The following is a 20264-nucleotide window of genomic DNA, read 5'->3' as shown; positions in this document are numbered from 1 at the left end:
GAATTTTCGAATGTAAATATTTAAAATATAAATAATCAAATATTTATTGAAGAGTATATTTAATTTCTCGTTAAATACACGAAGATTGTACGTGCAACGTTGTGTTCAATTTAAACAAAATTCTACGATAATTCTATCATTATTTGAATTATTTCGACTCGATGGCCGATCGATCGATTTTTAACTAAATTGCCTAAGCTGTGGTTAAAGATATTATTGTTTGGAAAAAAATTTCAGGTGAAAACTATGCGCGTTTGCGTGTTTATCGATCACGGAATGTAATTTGTAGTATTTTATCGCGAAGAGTGTTCCGTTCTACAAGGTTGTTCTTGGAAGATTTTTTTTTAGAAATTCGGTTACCCTTTTGAAAATCCTACGTGAATGTATTACCAGGGCTTGAAAAATTGTTCCTTGCTAATTTTCTCGCAGCCGTAGGTACTGGCACCGCTGCGGAGGACTCGGACGATGGCGAAAGCAGAGCGCAGTACCTGAACGCAAACTGTGTGGTCTTCACTCATTATCGAGGGGACGCCGCGTCCGAAGTGGAGGAACACTTTCAGAGGGCACTGGCTCACGACAAACTGAAAGGTGAGTTAGTTCATTCGCGTACACGATTCAAATTTTCAACGAGACTTACTTCTCGTATCCCTTGAGTGCAACACGGATGCATTATTGTCATTAATTGCATCAAACTCGACCGATCGTCCAGCATCTCTACTTATTTCATTTCCAACGCGTATCGAATTCGATAATCGATGCACATCGATCGACGATCGAAAGCATCGAATCGTTCACGAGCACTCTTGCAACGAGTCGAGTATCTAAACTCGTTTATCGAATCACTGCAATTTTCATCAAACGCGTAACAGATCGAAAATTATTCGTCTTTTGTTCGTTGTGCAAAATTTTGATTCGTGCGAATCAGAGGCGAGCAAAATTTTTTCAACGCGAAACCTGAACTCGTTGTCTAATTATTGCAATTTTCATCGAAAGCATAGCCCGTTGAAAATTGTTTATCTTTCGTTTGGAGTTTTGATTCGTATAGAGACGAGAAAAATTTATCGAACGTGAAACCAGAACTCGCTGTCTATTTATTGCAATTTCTATCTAAAGCATAGCCCATTGCAAATTGTTTATCTTTCGTTCGAAGCTGAACTCTATTAATTATTGGAATTTTCATCGAAAACGTAGCCCATCGAAAGTTCGTCCTTCGTTCGAAATTTTTACTCGGATACGAAATTTGCCCGTCTCGGATGCTCGCAAATTATTTCGCGACGAAACCAAACGAGCACCGGCGGACCTTTCGATCCGCGAAAATAAAATACCGGAGCTCGGCTCGTTCCAATTACGATCTCGCTTCGACGTCATCGAAGCACTCGCGTCGAAGATTGGACAGCCTGAGCCGAGACCGGGACTAATGCATCAAAGGGCGGCGATTTAAGCGCATCCACCGCGGACGCAACGCGGAGCAGGCCGGAGACCGATAATAAAGTGCGCCATTAGCCCGCGACAACGCTAACAAGCCTCGTAACAATTGTACCGTCGTCGTACTTGGAGACCTAAAACCCTCGCTGTCCACCGGTGGAAGGAGACGAAGAAGAAGGAGTGGAAGTCGCGCGAGAGACGGGGCGAGCGCGGGCGAGAATACGAGAGGCGGGAGTGGAATTGGGTGAAAAAAATAAGAGATGGAAGCGAGGGAATATAGGATAAATGGGACGGGAGAAAGGAGAAGCGAACCTGGAGCAGGAAGACGAACCGTGAAAGACAGATAAACGGTGATTCGAGGGTCGAAGGGAAGAAACGAAGAACTTAACGTGCACTCGGTGTAATTGAGTCGTAGATGTAAACTTTCTGGCTCGACGAATGGTCGTTCGAAGAAATAATTTCGATACGTAACCATGTGAAATGGAAAAGTTTCAGGAGGTATTGGATATCGATGAACAAGAGATACAATGTATAAGTGTAATTTTAATGAGCGTCGATGTGAAGAAAAAATAGTTTCGAAGATATTAAATATCGATGAACAAGAGATAGAATGTATAAGTGTAATTTTAATAAGCATCGATGTGAAAAAATAGTTTCGATAAATAAAAGATAGAGTATGTAAGTGTAATTTCGATGTGCACTCATATGTTGGAAAATGAATTCAAAGGTATTCGAAATTGACCAATAAGGGATAAAATTTTAACATCGTTTAAGAGAAATTCTGTTCAACGTTTTTCTATTGTTTGGTTGGTAATTCCTGGTACCTTCATACGTGCTGTATATTGCACAATATATTCTTCGGTGAGATGTAACCGCGCAAGACGTGACCGAAAATAATTCGCAACGCGTCTATTGCACAATAGTCATCGATCCGTTGGATCATCTAGATGTCGCGTGCGATCGAATATCTCTAAAATCATTTACTACCCTTTTGTTCCTTTCGATGAGCTCCGGCAACTCCAAAGACCAAGAAAGCGCTAGAAAAATCACCGCGCGAAACATCGGGCCACGAAATGAGAAAACTACCGTACGAAAGAACCCATAAAACGACACGCAAAGTTCGTCGCGAGTACCCGCCGAAGAATGAAAAGAACCATGGGCGCGTAACGTAAAATACAGAACGTTGAAATAGTTTACTCCCTCGTTTTAAATCACCTCTCGGTTCTTGCGCGCCGTGGACCGAACGACGATCCCGAATTTCGCTCCTCGAAGCTACGAACGAGGAAAAAAGTGAAAAAGAAACCACCACCGAGGAGCAACGTATCGAAGAATTCTCAGTCTGTCGACAAAGTGAACGCACGAGATATGGACGTGGGGGGAAAAAAAAAGAGATCGACGAATCGTTGAATCGAAGTCGCTTTATCGACGAAAGCGAGGTACCGAAAAAGAAGGCGGTAGGTCCTAAGTTACTACGATCGGGACGAAGAACGCGAGGTAACGATATCTCGAAGACGATTGGCACGAGGAACAAGAAGAGAAACATTCATAACCGCCCGAAAAGGAGTTGAACGGTGGGGTTCGTGGACGGTGGAGCGAATCATCCCGCAGATGGCCCGCTCCTGGCCGTCGTTCCCGAGAGAAGGAGCCCGCTAACGAGAAAGGGCAGAAGGGGGTAGGGGGTTGTCAGGCACGAGCGAGTTTGGCAAGCGATCGGCGTAGCAGCCCGTCTATATCGGTATCGTTTAAGGCCGCATTTATCTCGCGGCGGTGCTCAGGATCAGTTCACTAGCCTGCTTAGAATTCAAGACAACACGACCTAATTGTTATGTGCCGTGCGCGTCTACCCGCGCGCGCCCCTCCGCTGCCCTCCTGGCTCGTCCCGTTTCATCCCCCCGCGGCCGTTTCATCGCGCGGGGCCACGCTTTCTCGACGTAGGAAAGGTAAATTAAGAGCTTCTGCTCTCGGGCTACGAGATGCACGCTGACTCAGGGAGAGAGCAGAACGAACACGGACGAGGAGGGCGTGGAGGAAAGGGGCCAGAGGGGTAGAGATGGGGACGGAACGAAGAGACACTGCCGGAGACAGTTTTAGCCGCGGTATGCCGGCTAACATACGTACAAGGAGTGAACGTCTCCGCGGGTGAACATGTTCACCGCTAGAACAAAGACACCCTCCGCGAAGATCGCAGGGAGTCACTTCCATCGATAAGAAGGGTCGGGGAGAGTTTCAACCCTTGCGCCGCGTGGTCGCGAACCGTTCGAATCGGAAACCGTCTCGTTAGAATAATTCCGGGTCGAGGGATTTTCAACGTCAACGTATCGGACGTTGGAGACCATTTCAGACTCCGTGCGTAGCATTTCACCGGATGTGATGCAAACGGAAGGGGATTTCGCAACGTTCTTAGGTACGGGGGATCGAGTAACTGGACGCGATGAGAAAATGAAAGAAAGCCGTTCATCCAGTGACCCCGCGCGACTAACGGTCCATGATTAACGCTAGAGCTACCAAAGGGGTCGATTTGACCTGTTTCGAAATTTCTTTTGAAATTACTTCGTTATTAACGCTGTGTTTCTCTACGATAGTTGGAGATAATTATCGAAAGAGGGCAACTAATTGTACTCGTAAATTAATTTGCCCTTTCCCCATCTAACTTCGAAGACACTTGTGCGATCCGAGACCGATAGGAATACCTTCACCGTCGGTAGTTCTAGCGTTAATATTTGCGTGCTAGGCGATATTGGTTTAAGTATCACCGATCGTCAACATTTGGAGATTTTGAAGAACGTTTCGTTAAAATTTTGAGATTTCGAAGAACGTGTCGTCAACGTTTGAAGATTTTGAAGAACGTGGCGTAAAAATTTGGAGATTTTGGAGAACGTGTCGTCAACGTTCGGAGACTTTGCGGAATTGATGATTTTGACGTCCCTGTCTTCGTGTAGCCGCAGATCGAGCGACCACCGTGATATCACGAAGTCTTTCGTGACAAACGACGCAAGGATTACCTTGTCCGGTTGAAGATCGAGAATCGTCGACGCGGTACATTTTGTCGTAACTTGGGTTTGTTTGCCACGGTATACGTTCGCTTGTACGTGTTGCGCGAGCGAACAGAGGTTAAGACAAACGATGTTGGACGCCCCCTTGGTTAAGCGGCGATACGTTTTCGGTTCTTCTTCTCTTTTAAGCGACGCGCGATACAAATAGCGTTGATTCTTTACAGTGGTTTGCTCGTAATCGGTAACGTTATTCCGTGAGAAGAATCGATCGACTAGGAGAAACGACGAGGCGCAAGAAACGAATCGAATCGAGAACGGTCCTTCGACGAAAGATCTTCGAACGAAAGAAAACGATAAAAGAGAGCATAATTCCTCCCGAGGCGTTTCCACGAATGTGCTCGTCGTATCGCTACACGCGCTCTCGTGAATTATAATTTTACCCAACTACCGCGCATTGAACGTCATTACCATTATTCACCGGGTTGTCCTCGTATCGTCGAACATCTAAATACCGCTTCTGTGGCTCGGCAAATTATTCGATAACCTTCCGAACAGCGTAGGCTATTTCAATCGCGGTGCACGGAAAAAACCACGGCCAGTACAACGAAAACACTTTAGTCTATCGATGAAGTATGCGCGCTAAACAATTAGGTGCGTATCTAATCGCGCACGCGGGAGCAACCGGAACGACCCAACAGAAATACGATCGCGGTGAAAAGAAGCTCCTCCGCGTGATCGTCGCGCGCTTATCAAACAGAAACTGGACGCGAAGCATAACTCGAACGGTAGATCAAAGAACTTCCCGAGCACCTAGACCCGACGATACGCGAACCCCTTAATCACGGTGTACTCTCCACGGTAGTTATCAATTACCCGAGTCCCGTGTTACCAGGCTAAAGACGTTATTAGCCTCGTCCGCTCGCTGCCGATAATATATTTCACCGGCTAATGAGTTAAAAGAAGCCACCGGTGGTTTGCGCGTGGTAGGACAAAGAGACGACTGATGACGCGGTGGACACAAATATCCGTCTCCTCCGTGGCGGAAAGAACGCTGGAGATTAAACGGGCCTGCCGGCGCGTTTCGTGCGGCTCGAAATCGCAATTTCGCGTGGAAATTGGTGGCGCGTTGCTCCCTCGGGGGAATGACTTCTTGCGACGGGAGGAATTGCGTCTTGCCGTTTGCTACCAGCCGGTACCAGGAGCGGCTGGCGCGAGTTAAAAGGACGGGATCCGGCCGGATGATACGGGAGGACGATAAAACGTTTTGCCAGTGAATGCTCGCCGATACGAACGCACCGACGCAGTGGCGCAACGATCGTCCTGGTTTCTTGCGGGCACCGACTTCGGACGATCGGGGTACGCGTAGAGAACCCGATTCTCCTTCCGTCGCCTTCCGTCGCCTTCCGTCGCCTTCCGTCGCCTTTCGTTGAGTGTATTCCCACCAATCACGGACCGATGTTTACTCGTACGATTCGGAGTAGACGATGTTCATTTCTATGATTCGGAGTAGACGATGTTCATTTCTATGATTCGGAGTAGACGATGTTCATTTCTATGATTCGGAGTGGACGATGTTGATGTGTACGATTCGGAGTAGACGATGTTGATGTGTACGATTCGGAGTAGACGATATTAACTTGTACGATTCGGAGTAGACGATATTGATTTGTACAATTTGGAGTAGACAATGTTGACTTTTACGATTCGGAGTAGACGATGTTGATTTGTTCAATTCGAAGTAGACGATGTCGACTTATGGTTGATGATTTTGAATCAAATTATTCAAAGTCATCGTTGTCGATGGTACCTCACACAATTCAGAGTAGACGATGTTGATTTGTACGATTCGGAGTAGACGATGTTGATGTGTACGATTCGGAGTAGACGATATTGATTTGTACAATTTGGAGTAGACAATGTTGACTTTTACGATTCGGAGTAGACGATGTTGATTTGTTCAATTCGAAGTAGACGATGTCGACTTATGGTTGATGATTTTGAATCAAATTATTCAAAGTCATCGTTGTCGATGGTACCTCACACAATTCAGAGTAGACGATGTTGATTTGTACGATTCGGAGTAGACGATATTGATTTGTACAATTTGGAGTAGACAATGTTGACTTGTACGATTCGGAGTAGACGATGTTGATTTGTACGATTTGAAGTAGACTATGTTGATTTGTACGATTCGGAGTAGACGATGTCGACTTATATAATTCATGGTTGATAATTTTTAGTGAAATGGTCTAGTTTCATTGATGTCCATGTCGGTGACTCGCACAATCGAAAGTAGTCGATATCGATACAAAATATCTAGAGTTATCGATATCGATTCAAATGGTCTACAGTCGTCAACGTTCATGGCGACTTACCAATCCAGAGTAGCTGATGTCAACTTAGATATAGAGTTGATACCAGTGACGACTTACACGATCCAGAGTAGACGATATCGACTCACATAACGCGCAGTTTGTACCCGAGTAATCTTCGAAACGTTTTCGAACCATTTCATCTCTTTTCTAAACAAGTCTGCACCTCTAGTAGTCGCAGAACAAGAATTGCGTTCATGAATATTCTCACAAAAGTACACGTTTTATCGTGCAACCGTGTATAAAGAATTTACCAACCTCGTCATTATATAACTGTGAAAATAATACTGCTACTAGATATACTCTACTATATACTCTACGATATACCCTACAATATACTCTACGATATACCCTACAATATACTCTACGATATACCCTACAATATACTCTACGATATACCCTACAATATACCCTACGACAAGATCTAAACTAGACTTCATCGCGCTAAGTGAATCCGAGAGAATCGAAAAACATCTTCGCCCCGATCCACGACCACTCGACGAAGTGCAGTCCTCTCCTTGGTTGTTCGTTCGTTCGGGGGAAAGTCGTCGCGACGCGAGTGCAACACTCGCGATCAGTCACTGTAGCTACCGTCGCGATCTGAAAAATCGTGCGCGTTTATCAGCGCGCATACTTCCGTTCAAAGGGTTAATTCGGAACGTCCGCCAGGGAATCGGCGCGGACGAGGAGGAGAGAGGCGGCTTATCGTCGTCGGGTACTCGTCGTCGCTCTGGCGAGAATACAACGTCAGAACGGCGGTAACGTCGAGTTCGGGAAATTGAGCGCGTCGTTCCAGTCGGTGGCGTCAAATTAACGCCCCGTTCGCCGGGCACCGCGGCGCAACAGAGACGCAATTACTCGACATGGCCCTTACACGACGTCCTGGCGTCTTCAAAGGCGCTGCCGCGAGATTAGTCGCGATACCGTCTTCGGTCCGCGATCGTGCTTTTTCAATGTGTTACCACGGAGCACGAATCGCTCGGATGAAAATTGCCGTGTAATCTATGACACGACGCAACTTAATGCCCCGTGATAGAAAATGCGCCGATCGTGCACGATTCACCGATCGATCAATTTTCACATCACCGTACACTGGTGATCGTGTTCAATCGTAGTCGCGAATTATCGATAATCGGGTCTTAGACGCGAGGCGTGCGATCATGGTATCTGTTGAAATTTTCTTTAATAATAAAAATATATCGATAACACGGTTAGTCAGGTACTCGCGTATGAAGCGAGGTAACCCGTTTCAACGCGTAGCGAATTATCGATAACGAAGTTTTCGACTCGAGACACGCGATCATCGTATCTGTGGAAATTTCTTTAATAATGAAAATATATGGATAACATGGTTAGTCAGGTACTCGCGTATGGAGCGAGGTAACCTCTTTCAACGCGTAGCGAATTATCGATAACGGAGATTTCGACGCGAGACACGCGATCGTCAAGGAGTATATGTTGAAATTTCTTTAGTAATAAAAATATATCGATGAGAAAGTTAGTCAGGTATGCAGCGAGGTAACGGTTATAGAGAATTTTGGATAACGAAGTTTTGCATATTCGTAGCAAATTTAGCCAGATGTTTCCGCATACAGTGAGATAAAGGTTAGATAAAAGTAATTGTATTAAAGGTTATGCTTTATGCGTGCTGATTGATTTACCGTTTGAACGAAATTGAAAACTCAAAAATACAATGCAATGCTCCCGGAAAAGTCACGCCATGCAATATAACGTCACAGTCCTTTGGATCGTGTCGCTCGATCGTGGCTCTGACACCGTGAACCTTGAATTTAGGGCACATCTGGTTTCCTTCCGGTATCGTTGCACTCCAACAGTGTCGTCGCCGAAAAGGATAACAGTAATTGTTTTCCAAAGATGGATTTCACGAGACTTTGGACTCGAATCGGACGAGGATAATTTTCTACCTTTTATGGAACGACATGGACAGGCTGGAAGCTCTCTCTACGAGATTACGTTTCACGAGGCATCCCTTTGGAGCTTTTAGAGAGTGTCTTTGGTGGTCTCTGAGCGAAAACGCGTATCCGTAAGGTCCAATGCAGACGTTGTCTCTGGTACAGAGGAACCCTGAATTCACGAAAGAAGATGCGGATCTAGAATTCACAAAGATGCAGATCTAGAATCCACGAGGTGTAAAATTGACGATCAGGGTGCGATCGATGTCATTTACAGGTTCGAGGGTGTCCAAGGTGACTTTGTATTCGTAGCTCGTCGTATCGAAACCTGAGTCCCGATACCAACGATACGGAGATCTAGATATTATCGTAGTAGCCAGAGATCTCGAAGGTGTTCCGAAAGTTTGTTGTCTCGAGACATTTCAGAGATCTCGAGGAGTTTCGCGATGTCTGGGTGATTAATCTGTATACCGTGTATTCTCTCCGTGTACGCGAGATATTTCAGAGATCTCGAGAAGTTTCGCGGAGTCTGAGTGATTAATCCGTATACCGTGTACTCGCTCGGTGCACGCTTAGGTAAAAACGACGAAGACAATTTACCACGTCCTGCCTCGAAGAAAACGACAATAGGTTGTAATAATTTATACCGATATCCGATCACTCGTCGTATCATCGACGATAGAGATGTTTCGAATAAACGAAGAATCGAGAGAGACATCGAGGGACGTAGAAGAACGAAGAAAACGAGTTACCGGTTCCCTTATGAATACGTTAAGAGACCTAGAAACGGAACCCTTCCAAACATTACGAAAAGCACCTAACACCTAGAGTTATCCCGTCAAAGAATATATCATTCCAGATTCGCACAATAGAGTCCTGGATCACTTTCATCGTATCCAGTGAATTCATTATCGTCTACATTGCCTTTTCAATACTGTTCTGATCGATCCTTTTCGTATCAATTGGTACAGGTGTATAGTTTTGCGCAACAAATGCAAAGTGAACTGAAAACGTTACTTCTACCATCGCGATGGTTTACTCCAAGTATATAGAGTAACACCAGTAGCATAGCGGTCTGTTTTTACAAAGAAAAAATTAATTACATCTCCCCGCGTGATAGTCATCCACGGTAGGACGTGGCGCGTCGAACCGATCGCGTTTCTAGATTAAATTCTCTATTTGGATCGTCCTTAGCCAGGTTAGTTAGCATTACGGTCGACACGGTGGAAGACGTCGTTTACCGCGTTAATCGTGAATCATCCACAGTCATCGACGTGTCAGAATTTACAAATCGAAAATAGACCGGAACGCGCCATTAGTTCCCGCTACGATCTCAATCCTTGTCTAGGGGCGTCGTTTCTTTTGTCCCCGGTTGACTCCGCGCGGCTCGCAATCAGAATAACGAGCCATCCGGTCGCACCGCCACATCAATCTGCTCTGGGTTACGTTTTGACGAATCGCGGCACCGCGACGCGCGACGTCTTTATAGAGGTGGCTTCTGGCGCGGCGCCAACGCCACGCGTCGACGCCGAGCAGCACGAGAGTCGCGAGAAACTCATCCAGCTCGTGTCAGCCGATTATTTTCCACGAGCTTTAGAAATGAAACACCGCGACCGCGCGCCGCCGAAGATTTACCGACTACATTTGTATCGAGCTATCGCGCGCTAGGTCGAGCGATCGATGTCGCTGGATTTGAACCGCCGGCCATGAATCATTACGAGAACGAGACGGGGGAACGAACGATCACGAAAAATTAACGATCTCGCGCTCCTCGGGGCACCGTGTCGTGACATTCGTATTTACTTCCGTCGCGTTCGCGTTATTCATGGAGATGCTCGGTATACGGACGTTTCAAGTCATCCATAGAGGAACGATATTGTCTCGCGTTGGGTATCCACGAAGCTGTCTCGATTATCGAACGAACCGTGTGTCGCATTGGAGAACACGGTAGGACTTATCGCACGTTTTCAACGAACCTTGTAACGCGATTTAGAATTCGTTAGCCCAAGGATACTTCGAAATTGAATTTTCTACGGGATATTCTTCGTTCCGTGGTTCCAAGGAACGATAGGAAATTGTAGGAAAAGAAACATAGAGTGGATTACGAAAGATTTTACAACGAGGATAATTATTGGGTTGTTCGGAAAGTCATTTCGTTTTCCAAAATAGAGAATATATAGTTTAATCAAATGTTTATACTCTAAAAAAAATCGTGTTCCATTTTCACCGCAAAAAACGAAATCCGGAGTCATATTTTCTATAGGATTGCAAATGGAAATTGAATTATGGAATTCGACGATGGCTGAGTAAGCCATCTGGTTAAGATGGCTGATCTAAGCCGATGGCTAAGATTCGACAAATGCTAGCAATCGAGAGTCGTCGGTGATAACTCGAAAGATTGAAAGTTATTAACGTAATCGACGTCGACTTATATACTTCAGAGTCGTTCGCGTCAACTAAAACGGTCGAGAGTCACCGACGTCGAAGTCGACTTATACGATCCAGAGTAATCGATGTCGACTGGTATAGTTGACAGTTGTCGAAGTCGATTCACACGGTTCGGATTAATTGACGTCAATCTAGATAGTTCGTACTTATCGATGTTGACTCGATTTAGAGTCGTCGATTCGGATAATTTACAGCCGTCGATATCGATTCAAATGGTCCGTACTTGTCTCTCTAGCGACATAAATCGACATAAATCTATCATTATCAACAACATACGTACATACCTACATACTCTGTCATTACGAACACCGGGTTTGGCGTTAACCCTTTGGACTCGAGAGGAGATCCTCGGTCGCCACTTAATTCTATTTTCCATTCTAATACTATTTTCGATCCGGAAATACTTTGCGGTTTGGAACTCGAATTGAAATTTAAATATTACGTTCTCGTAGAGTGTAAACGCGTGTATGCCAAGTGTATAAAAATGTTCCATTCCAGATTCATTTTACGACTCGGAGGCGTCTTTCTCGAGGTGTCTGGTAACGAAGAAGCCTCGAGTGCAAAGTGTTAATAACGTTCCACTCTCGAAAACGAACCGTACCTCGATCGGCGCTGAAAATCGAAAGTCGTTGGAACTCGATCGTACCGGGTCGAGTTCTCTCGGTGAATTTGGCGTCGACAACCCTTTCGAGTTCCGTCAGTGGCTCGGTCCGCGTCCGCATAGAATTGAAACCTACCTTTCCCCGGTTCTCTGTCCCCCCCTCTCCGGGCCCCCTCCGCCGACCGGGCCGCGGCATCGGCACAGTAGAAAGCCGGCCGTGGACGCTCGACACTCTGTTTCTTTAATTGCGTTAATAAATAAAGGACAGTCGGCCGAGGCCAGTGAGCCGGGGCCCGTGAGACAGGAGGGGGATAGAGAGAAGAAAGAGGAAAGGGAGGCGGCGACCAAGAAAGAGGAAGAGGACCAGGGGGTTGGAGGAAGGGCGAAGGACGCGGAACGAAGGACGAAAGTGCGTGGAGGCCGGTTCCGGCCGCTATCTCGCATCTCCCTCCTCCCCGTCGCTTCACCAACCCCCCACCAGTCCCCGACGTAAGCAAATCGCAATATTTAACGCGATAGTTAGTCAATCTTTCTTGATACGTGTGTAGGAGGATGATGCCGCGCCGCTCGGCCAATCCGCGGCCGAGTTCAACGAGAAAGTATATTTTACACGTTCGTCGAGGAACGAGGCCCCCCTACCCCCTTCCATTCGGCATTCCTCGCGTGGGAAACAATGCGGCCCCATGGCTTCTTTATGCTCAAAGTGTCGCGGGTCAGTTGTTACCGGGACGACCCGATACCCAATCGGATTACAGTATCGTCCCGGGGCCCCTCGGGGACTCGGAGATTGCGGCCCGATTCGAATTTTTCGATCTCTCGCGCCGAAAGCGAGCCGACCCGAGCGGAAATAAGACGAGAGAGTTCTCGCGTCGGGGTCGGTATTAAGGCGTTATCTGGGATAATGGCGCTCGGTTCGGGACACTAGGACGCACGGTACGTTTCTTCGATTTTCGTTTGGAGTCAATAAGGAGTAATTGTACTAGTAATAATTGACAATCTCGAACGAGTTCGAGAGGTAGTGTAATATCGACAAATATCGTTATTTGGAATAATGGCGCTCGATTCGGGACACTAGGGTACATTGCTTCGAGTTTAGTTTGGAATCAGTAAGGAATGATTGTACCAATAATAATTGGCAATCGTGAACGAGTTCGCGGGGTAGTGTGATATCGACAAATATCGTTATTTGGGATAATGGCGCTCGATTTGGGACACTAGGATGCTTCAATTGTAGTTTGGTATTAATAAGAAATAATTGTGTTAATAATTAGAATCGTGGACGAGTTCGCGAGGTAGTGCGTACAAATTTGAATTTTATTCAAATACGAAAAGTTGTTGAAGTTCGATACTGTGAAAAGTAGACCTCGATATTTTGCTTTTGATCTGCGATAAATCTCTTTGATTTCGATAAAATCTCGAAATTGTTCTGTACACGGGTTTCGTACATGCACGCTAAAATACTTATAACGTGTCTTTAACTAATTATTTCGTCATTGAATGTTACTCGTTCGTTTGTTCGAAGAAAATCGTAATACCGCGATATTCTTAGATACTTCTGTCATCCTTTATTCGCGCTGAACTGGTCGATCTTCGTGAAAAATACACTTAAAAAAATATTATCGTTTAAAGACAAGTTAGAAAAGTTAGAAAAGATCGAGTGTAACGGTTAACATTGTCGCGTTGCGCAATGCGCGTATTATAAAACGCGCTCGAGAGAAACTCGAATTTCACTAATAGAACACCGAACACTAATTCTACTATCTAATTTCAACAAACCCGAGTTTTACGTATATCTAATCGCTCTTTAAATACAACACTCGAAGAAAGAAATACTGAACGCGTCGCGGTTCGACGAAACGAATAAAAATAATAAAAATACAAAGTAATTCAATTTTCCAATTCCACTTCGTGCTCGTAATCTCACAACGCGTAACCTACGACCCTAGGTACACCGGAACTCTCACTGTTCGAAAGCTTTCGAATTCTTTCACATTTTCGACTCGTCTTACGAGAAACGTACCCGAGACGAGAATAACCAGAAACGAATTCGTCCGATTCCAATTAGCTCGAGAAAAGCGACTCGAAAAACCGAAATCGACGCCGTGAGAGCTCCGATGATAAGAGATGGTTAACCGGCTACTTGGAATCGGAGTCACCGCGTTAAACCGTCCGATACGACTGATACAAGATCGAAACACCGGGAAGAACGAAGGGTAGAATTATCCGAACGTCATCAACGGAACGACACTCGTAACGTTAAATAATAGCAGACCGGGGAGCGAGGATAAATTAGTGGCCGACACCGTTTTCCATGGGATAGTTAAGAGCGGCCGAGTCGGGAGATGAAATCGAGGAAGAGCGAGAGGAGGAATTAGAAGTATAAATCGTCGGCTGGTTCGACCTCGTTGGTTCAACCTTCGAATATGTGTTTGGATTGGCCAAAGGAGATTCGAGGGAGAAAAAGGAATCCCGGGACCAAGGACTCGGAGACTCGCGGGAGGATACACGACAAGCTTCTGGCTTTGGAGTGGTCGCTTGTAAAACAACCGAGCGGTACCTTTCTGTCGCGCGGTTCGATCCCGTGGGATCCGGCTACTCGTTTATCGTGAGCCCTCGAAAGAATCGCGTGCTGGCCCGTGGGAAACGATACAAATATTTTAATAAACATTCCTGGTTCCTCGAAACCTCTGATCCTCGCCAGAGGTTGTTGCATCGATTTCGTCCGTCGATCTACGTCGATGGTACACGGCGATCGATCCATGGATCGAGGTGGTTACTACGAGATTCGTCGAAACCGTTCGATTCGATCTTTCGGTGAAATTAAGGTCCCCGTGGATGTAGTTCGTTTCGAGCCGATCGAAACTGTTACGGTATCTTGTATTTGCTTATTGTTTTTATTGTAAGATCGATAACGAAAGGTCCTTGCAGTTGGGATCTACTTTACCGAAAATCTTCGAGAGCGTACAATCGAACGGGAGAACGATTCTAGGTTGACGAGGTGGAAGGTTTCGTTGCATTTTTCTTTAACTGTTACGATAGATGTAACTGGATGGAAGTTGGAAACACGAGGTCCTTGCATTCGAGGCATTCTTGACTCAAAGTCTTCGAGAACGTACAGTTGAACGGTAGAACGCTTCAAGGTTGAGGAAATGGATAATAGTTCTTTAAATGTTAGATTCTGGAAATACCGTCTGGAAATGTTCGGACGAAATTCGAAATATTAACTCTCGAACGTTTTTCGCCGAAAGTTGCTGATAAAATTTCACAAACTCACTCGTCAGAGTGAACGAGTAGATGTTGGAAATTAATTAAAATTGACAAAAATATGTAGAAATGCTACAAGAAGTGAGAAACGCGTCGCTAGTATTTAAAGATATCTATGAGAATAACGAATAATAAATGTATGGCACTTTTGCAACCGTACACGTTCAAAGGTTAACATCTAGACCGGACTCGTTGATCGGAAACTAGACGCAGCTGCGAATAAATCGGACAATGGTACGAAAGAAATCGAATTGTCAAATTTTCAAAAACTTTTCGAAAAGATCACGCGTCTTTCAAGGATTAAGCGCGTTACGAGACTCGAGTACGACGCACACAAATGGACGTATAATAAAAGCTTGGAAACTCTGTCACGGTTCAGTTAATTTCTACGCGTGTCTAGCTCGAAAGGGAAACAGAATGCCGCGTGAAATTATAACGAATTATTCGTTGCTTCGTATGATATCCTCTTCGTGCCACGCGGTCTTGAAACGTAATCCAGTTTCACCGTTTGTTAAGTAACAGGATATTACCGACACGATTTCTTTTTTCTAGAAAATATCTCTCCCATGTCCATGAGGAACTTCCCCGCTTCCTTCTGGAACAGCCAGCATCCTGGCGAGGTCTACGAGTATCCAACGGATCCATGGCATCCACATTATCCACAGTATCACCACAGGTGAGCCTGCCTAAGATTCCTTATCTCGTCCTTAAGATGCGTTTCTAACTTACGAAAAAATTCGTCCCGATCTTGCTCGCGCGACTCTTGTGAAACGATTATCGGATCTACCAATCTTGGTCCAGAAGTTAATACCAAGTTTTTCTTGCTTTCGATAGAATTAACAGTCTTCCGCGTTCTTTAACTCAAAGAGGTTTTTCTAAAGCGTTACAAGGTATGAATTCGTTGATACGTATTCAGAGATCGTGTGACAAGACTCGTTTAAGTCTCTCTCGTCGCTCAAAAGTCGTAGGATGTTTCTGTTTTCAAAATTTATCAGTTGATAGTTGCAAACGTATGTTTAACGTTAATTATTTGGCAGTACTACGATTAATTTAACGGTCTGAACACTTTGGTTGAAAATATATGTAATATATCATCGTGGTGCACCTCGTAGGTACAACATTCTCTAACACGTTTCTTCCAATTTACCGAGACGGTGTAATTTCTATAATATGAATAATGTGCGCGAGAAAACATTGACGCGAAAGAAATGTCAAGAGATTTTCATTCTTCTTTTATTCTTTACTTTTATTTTACTCTACGAAGTAACGAACAAGAATATTTCGAAAAATTCCATCGGAAGATTTTCCAGCGAAAACCAGAGCACGCTTTGTCTCTCGCCCGCAGTATCGATTATTCTTAAAATTCCATCGAGAGATAAGAAACTTTTGAGCTACCGGAGCACGATCGAACGTTCGTCTCGTCGCTTACCTGTAATAACGATATTTCTGAAAATTTCATCGAGAAGTGACAGACTTTTTCCGCGAGCAGGTCACGATGAAACGCTACGGCTTGCCTTTCGTCCAAAATATCGATTTGCATACCTTTTAACGCTTCGTTCGTCCAGCTCGTCGCGCGTCCGTTTTATTTGCAACGGTATCGCGGACGATCAAAGCGGTCGATCGTCTCTCGGGGCTCGTTTCATCTTATCCGCGCGTTCACGGCCAATCGGACGAGTCCTTCCGAAGAATCCCGTCCGTGGGGCACCGCGCCGCCGCGGCGTGCTCCATTTTAAATTCGACCGGCTCCGCGGCTCAAAGCCAGCGTGGTTCGCGCGCGACGCGCGAAACCGGGCCCCGATTAATCGACGGAACAGTCGCGAGCGTCGTTCGTTCAATTAACGGACGATAATGCGGCCAATGTTTCACGCGTTCCAAAAATCCACCTCCGGCAGGCGCGACACGGTCATTACGCGATAGCCTGCCGGGATAAACCGTCGGAAACGAATGTCGTGGCGCGCGCGAGACAAGAAACGAGCCACCAGACCGAGAGAGACGGGGACTTCCCGGACTGCTCTGAAAAAAGGGACGAAAGAAACATGGAAGAAAAATCACGTGAAATCGAGGGAAAGAGAGGAGGACACGTAGACGAGAGAAAGAGGAACGGAGAAAGAGAGTTGGATTAAAAGGAGCGTAGTACGCGAAAGACGTGCGCGAGAGAACGCGGGAAGAGGAGGGAACAAACGACAGAGACGAGAAGAGAAAACGAGACGTGAAAAATACAGAAAACCGTCGGGAGCAGGTACCCCTGCTCGAGAGATCTTTAGCGCTGATCTTGCGTCGGCCGCCGTATAAATTACCAGTCTGTCACCGTTCTTGAGAAGAGGCACGATATCGAGAATTCTTTCCCTCCTTCTCTCTCGTCTCGCGGCGCCCTTTTTCTCCTCTCATTTCCCCCACCACGAGAACTTCTTTTTCGGTTCTTTCTTTTCTCATCGCGCGGTCCCCCCACGGTTTTCTTTTTCTCCTTTTCGTTTTATTTTACGTTTCCTTTTTTTCGTCTTTTTCTTTCTTTTCGTTTTGCTTCTCTTTCCTCCTATTATTTATTTATTTATTTATTTTTTCAAATTCCCTTCAGTTTATTTTTCCTTTCGTCCTCTCTCGACCGTTCGTTCCCGTTATTCCTGGTTTTCGAACGCGATCTGGAATCGAAGTAAGCGGCGAACGGTTTCCACGGTTCTGTTCACAGGGCTGTGCACGAGTATCACCACCATAATATGGCGGCCGTGACGAGTTACGGCGGTCTGTTGTTGGGTGGTGCACGAGGACTCGGCCACCATACGTCCCACCATGCGGCGCACCACGCGCACGCCGCGGCCTCCTACAAGGACTGGACGTCGGCGACGCCGTCGCAGTCGCTCGTCGACGCTTCCTCCGCACCCCCTTACCCTCATGGTCCCTACGCACCCCTCTCTGGTGAGTAACAACCGCGAGGGTTACGTTCGGTAGTAGCCGGTCGCGAGAATCGCTTTTGATTCGTTGCTCGGTAATGGACGAACTCTCTATCACGAAAGACTACAGTCGGTCCTCGTGAGGGGTTATCTTTACCTTATCGACAATATTTTCATCTACGTCAGGTTTCACCAATATTTTCATCGGTACTGAGTTTTACCGACAATGTTCAAATCGCTGCCAATCGTTTCATCGACAATATTTTCATTGACACCAAACGTTTGGCAACATTGTTTAGATCACCGACAATCGTATCACCGACGATATTTTCATCCACGTCGAGTTTCACCGACAATATTTTCATCCACGTCGAGTTTCACCGTCAATATTATCATTCACGTCAGGTTTCACCGACAATATTTCCATTTACGTCGAGTTTCACCGACAATGTTTAAATCACCGACAATCGTTTCATCGACGATACTTTCATTGACACCGAATTTTGTCGACATTGTTTAGACGATCGACAATTATTTCACCGATAATAATTTTACCGGTGATTCGTGTTCCACCAATCGGGAGTCGCAACACGCTTCGCGGTCCATTCGTGGTGCACCGAAGAGCCGAACCCCTGCATGGAATTTAGATTTACCGATTGGAATGTTGGTAAAAGGTGATTTAACTATTGTTCAGAGTTCAGTGCGACGTAAACTTAACGATTAAAATCATTACGCACAATTTATAGGTTAAAATACGTATTTCTCTCGCATCTCGGTAAGTATGCGATACCTTGGAGAATTGGAGAGGTTCCTGGATAGAATTTAGATTTACCGATCGGAATGTACGTAAAAGGTTAATTTCATATGCCACGAACTACGATTAATATCGTTACAATCGCGGAAACACAATTTATAGGCCAAAAGACGTATTTCCCTTACGTCTTGGTACATACGTGGTATATTAAAGAATTGGCGGGGCTTCTCGATAGAATTTAAATTTATCGATCGGAATAATTGCAAACGGTCATTTCGTATACCACGAACTGCGATTTATATCGTTATAATCGCAAAAACGTAATTTATAGGCTAAAGAGCGTATTTCTCTCGCGTCTCGCTATGTATGTGCTATATTGGAGAACCGCAGATCTCTGGATAGAATTCAGATTTACCGATTGGAATGTTCGTGAAAGATTATTTCACCATAGGTTAGGATACGACGTAAACTCATGATTCGTATCATTGCGCACACAAGAACGCAATTTATGAACCGAAACATGAATTTCTCTCGCATCCGAATACATACGTGCCATATTGGAGTACCGCAGAGACCCCTGGATAGAATTTAGATTTCTCATTTGGAAGATTTATAAAAATTAACTTTACATGCGCTGCAATTAATACCGTTACAATCTCAAAGACACAATTTACAGACCAAAACTCGTATTTCTCTCCCATTTGAATACATACGTACCATATTGGAGTACCGCAGAGGTCCCTGGATGAAATTTAAATTCACCATTAGGAAAATTTATAAAAATTAACTTTACACGCGCTGCAATTAATACCGTTACAATCGCAAAGACACAATTTACAGACCAAAACTCGTATTTCTCCCCCATCTGAATACATACGTACCATATTGGAGTACCGCAGAGGTCCCTGGATGAAATTTAAATTCACCATTAGGAAAATTTATAAAAATTAACTTTACACGCGCTGCAATTAATACCGTTACAATCGCAAAGACACAATTTACAGACCAAAACTCGTATTTCTCCCCCATCTGAATACATACGTGCCATATTGGAGTACCGCAAAGACCCCTGGATGAAATTTAAATTCACCATTCGGAACATTATAAAAATTAACATTACATACGCTGCAGTTAATACCGTTAGAATCTCAAAGACACAATTTTTCGTAGCAAAATACGTACTCCTCGTCTTCGATGGTGTTCGATCCCGCCATTTGTCCTCCCGCTAGCTCAGTGGGAATCGTTTGACCCGCGTGCACCGCGATTACAGAGACACCCTGTATCGTTCGAGTCGGCGAGGGTTGCGGGGGTTAAAGAGGCAGCGGCCCTTTTTGCAAAGACGTGTCCCGAGCACCTCCGCCGAGCGGAGCGAAATGTTTTACGGCCGAGCCGTGGGTTTTTGTCGTCGGCATCGATGATTTCGGTGGGAGAACAACGAAGAAACGGGGCCCCGAACGTGGCAGCGCTATATCGGCCCGCGGCCCCCATTAAGCTCTTATTAATTGCGAGCATCTGAGGGGCCGACCGACCTTTCTTGCGCTACCTGCGCGCCATTCTGCCTCCGCTCGTTCCGCCGCCCGATACAAACGCCGCCCGGACGCTCCTC

The 20264-nt window shown here is 45.4% G+C and overlaps 1 protein-coding gene across 3 annotated transcripts in view; it reads left to right on the top strand.

The window, feature by feature from the left end:
• The window catches only part of Vg (transcription factor vestigial), a 159914-nt gene that overhangs the window by 116148 nt on the left and 23502 nt on the right, over positions 1-20264 (top strand). The window contains exons 3-5 of one of the 3 annotated variants that reach the window (XM_076306935.1): positions 436-588; positions 15569-15692; positions 17703-17929. In XM_076306935.1, the coding sequence (XP_076163050.1) occupies positions 436-588; positions 15569-15692; positions 17703-17929 (504 nt within the window). Of the gene's footprint in view, positions 1-429; positions 589-15568; positions 15693-17702; positions 17938-20264 lie in introns of those variants that run through there. The other 2 variants (XM_076306934.1, XM_076306936.1) reach the window with 2 other exon arrangements.

Source organism: Ptiloglossa arizonensis, chromosome 3, assembly GCF_051014685.1.
Source record: "Ptiloglossa arizonensis isolate GNS036 chromosome 3, iyPtiAriz1_principal, whole genome shotgun sequence".
Lineage (NCBI taxonomy): Eukaryota > Metazoa > Arthropoda > Insecta > Hymenoptera > Colletidae > Ptiloglossa > Ptiloglossa arizonensis.
Note: the sequence above shows the minus strand (reverse complement) of the source record. Positions and strands in the feature narration are given on the sequence as shown.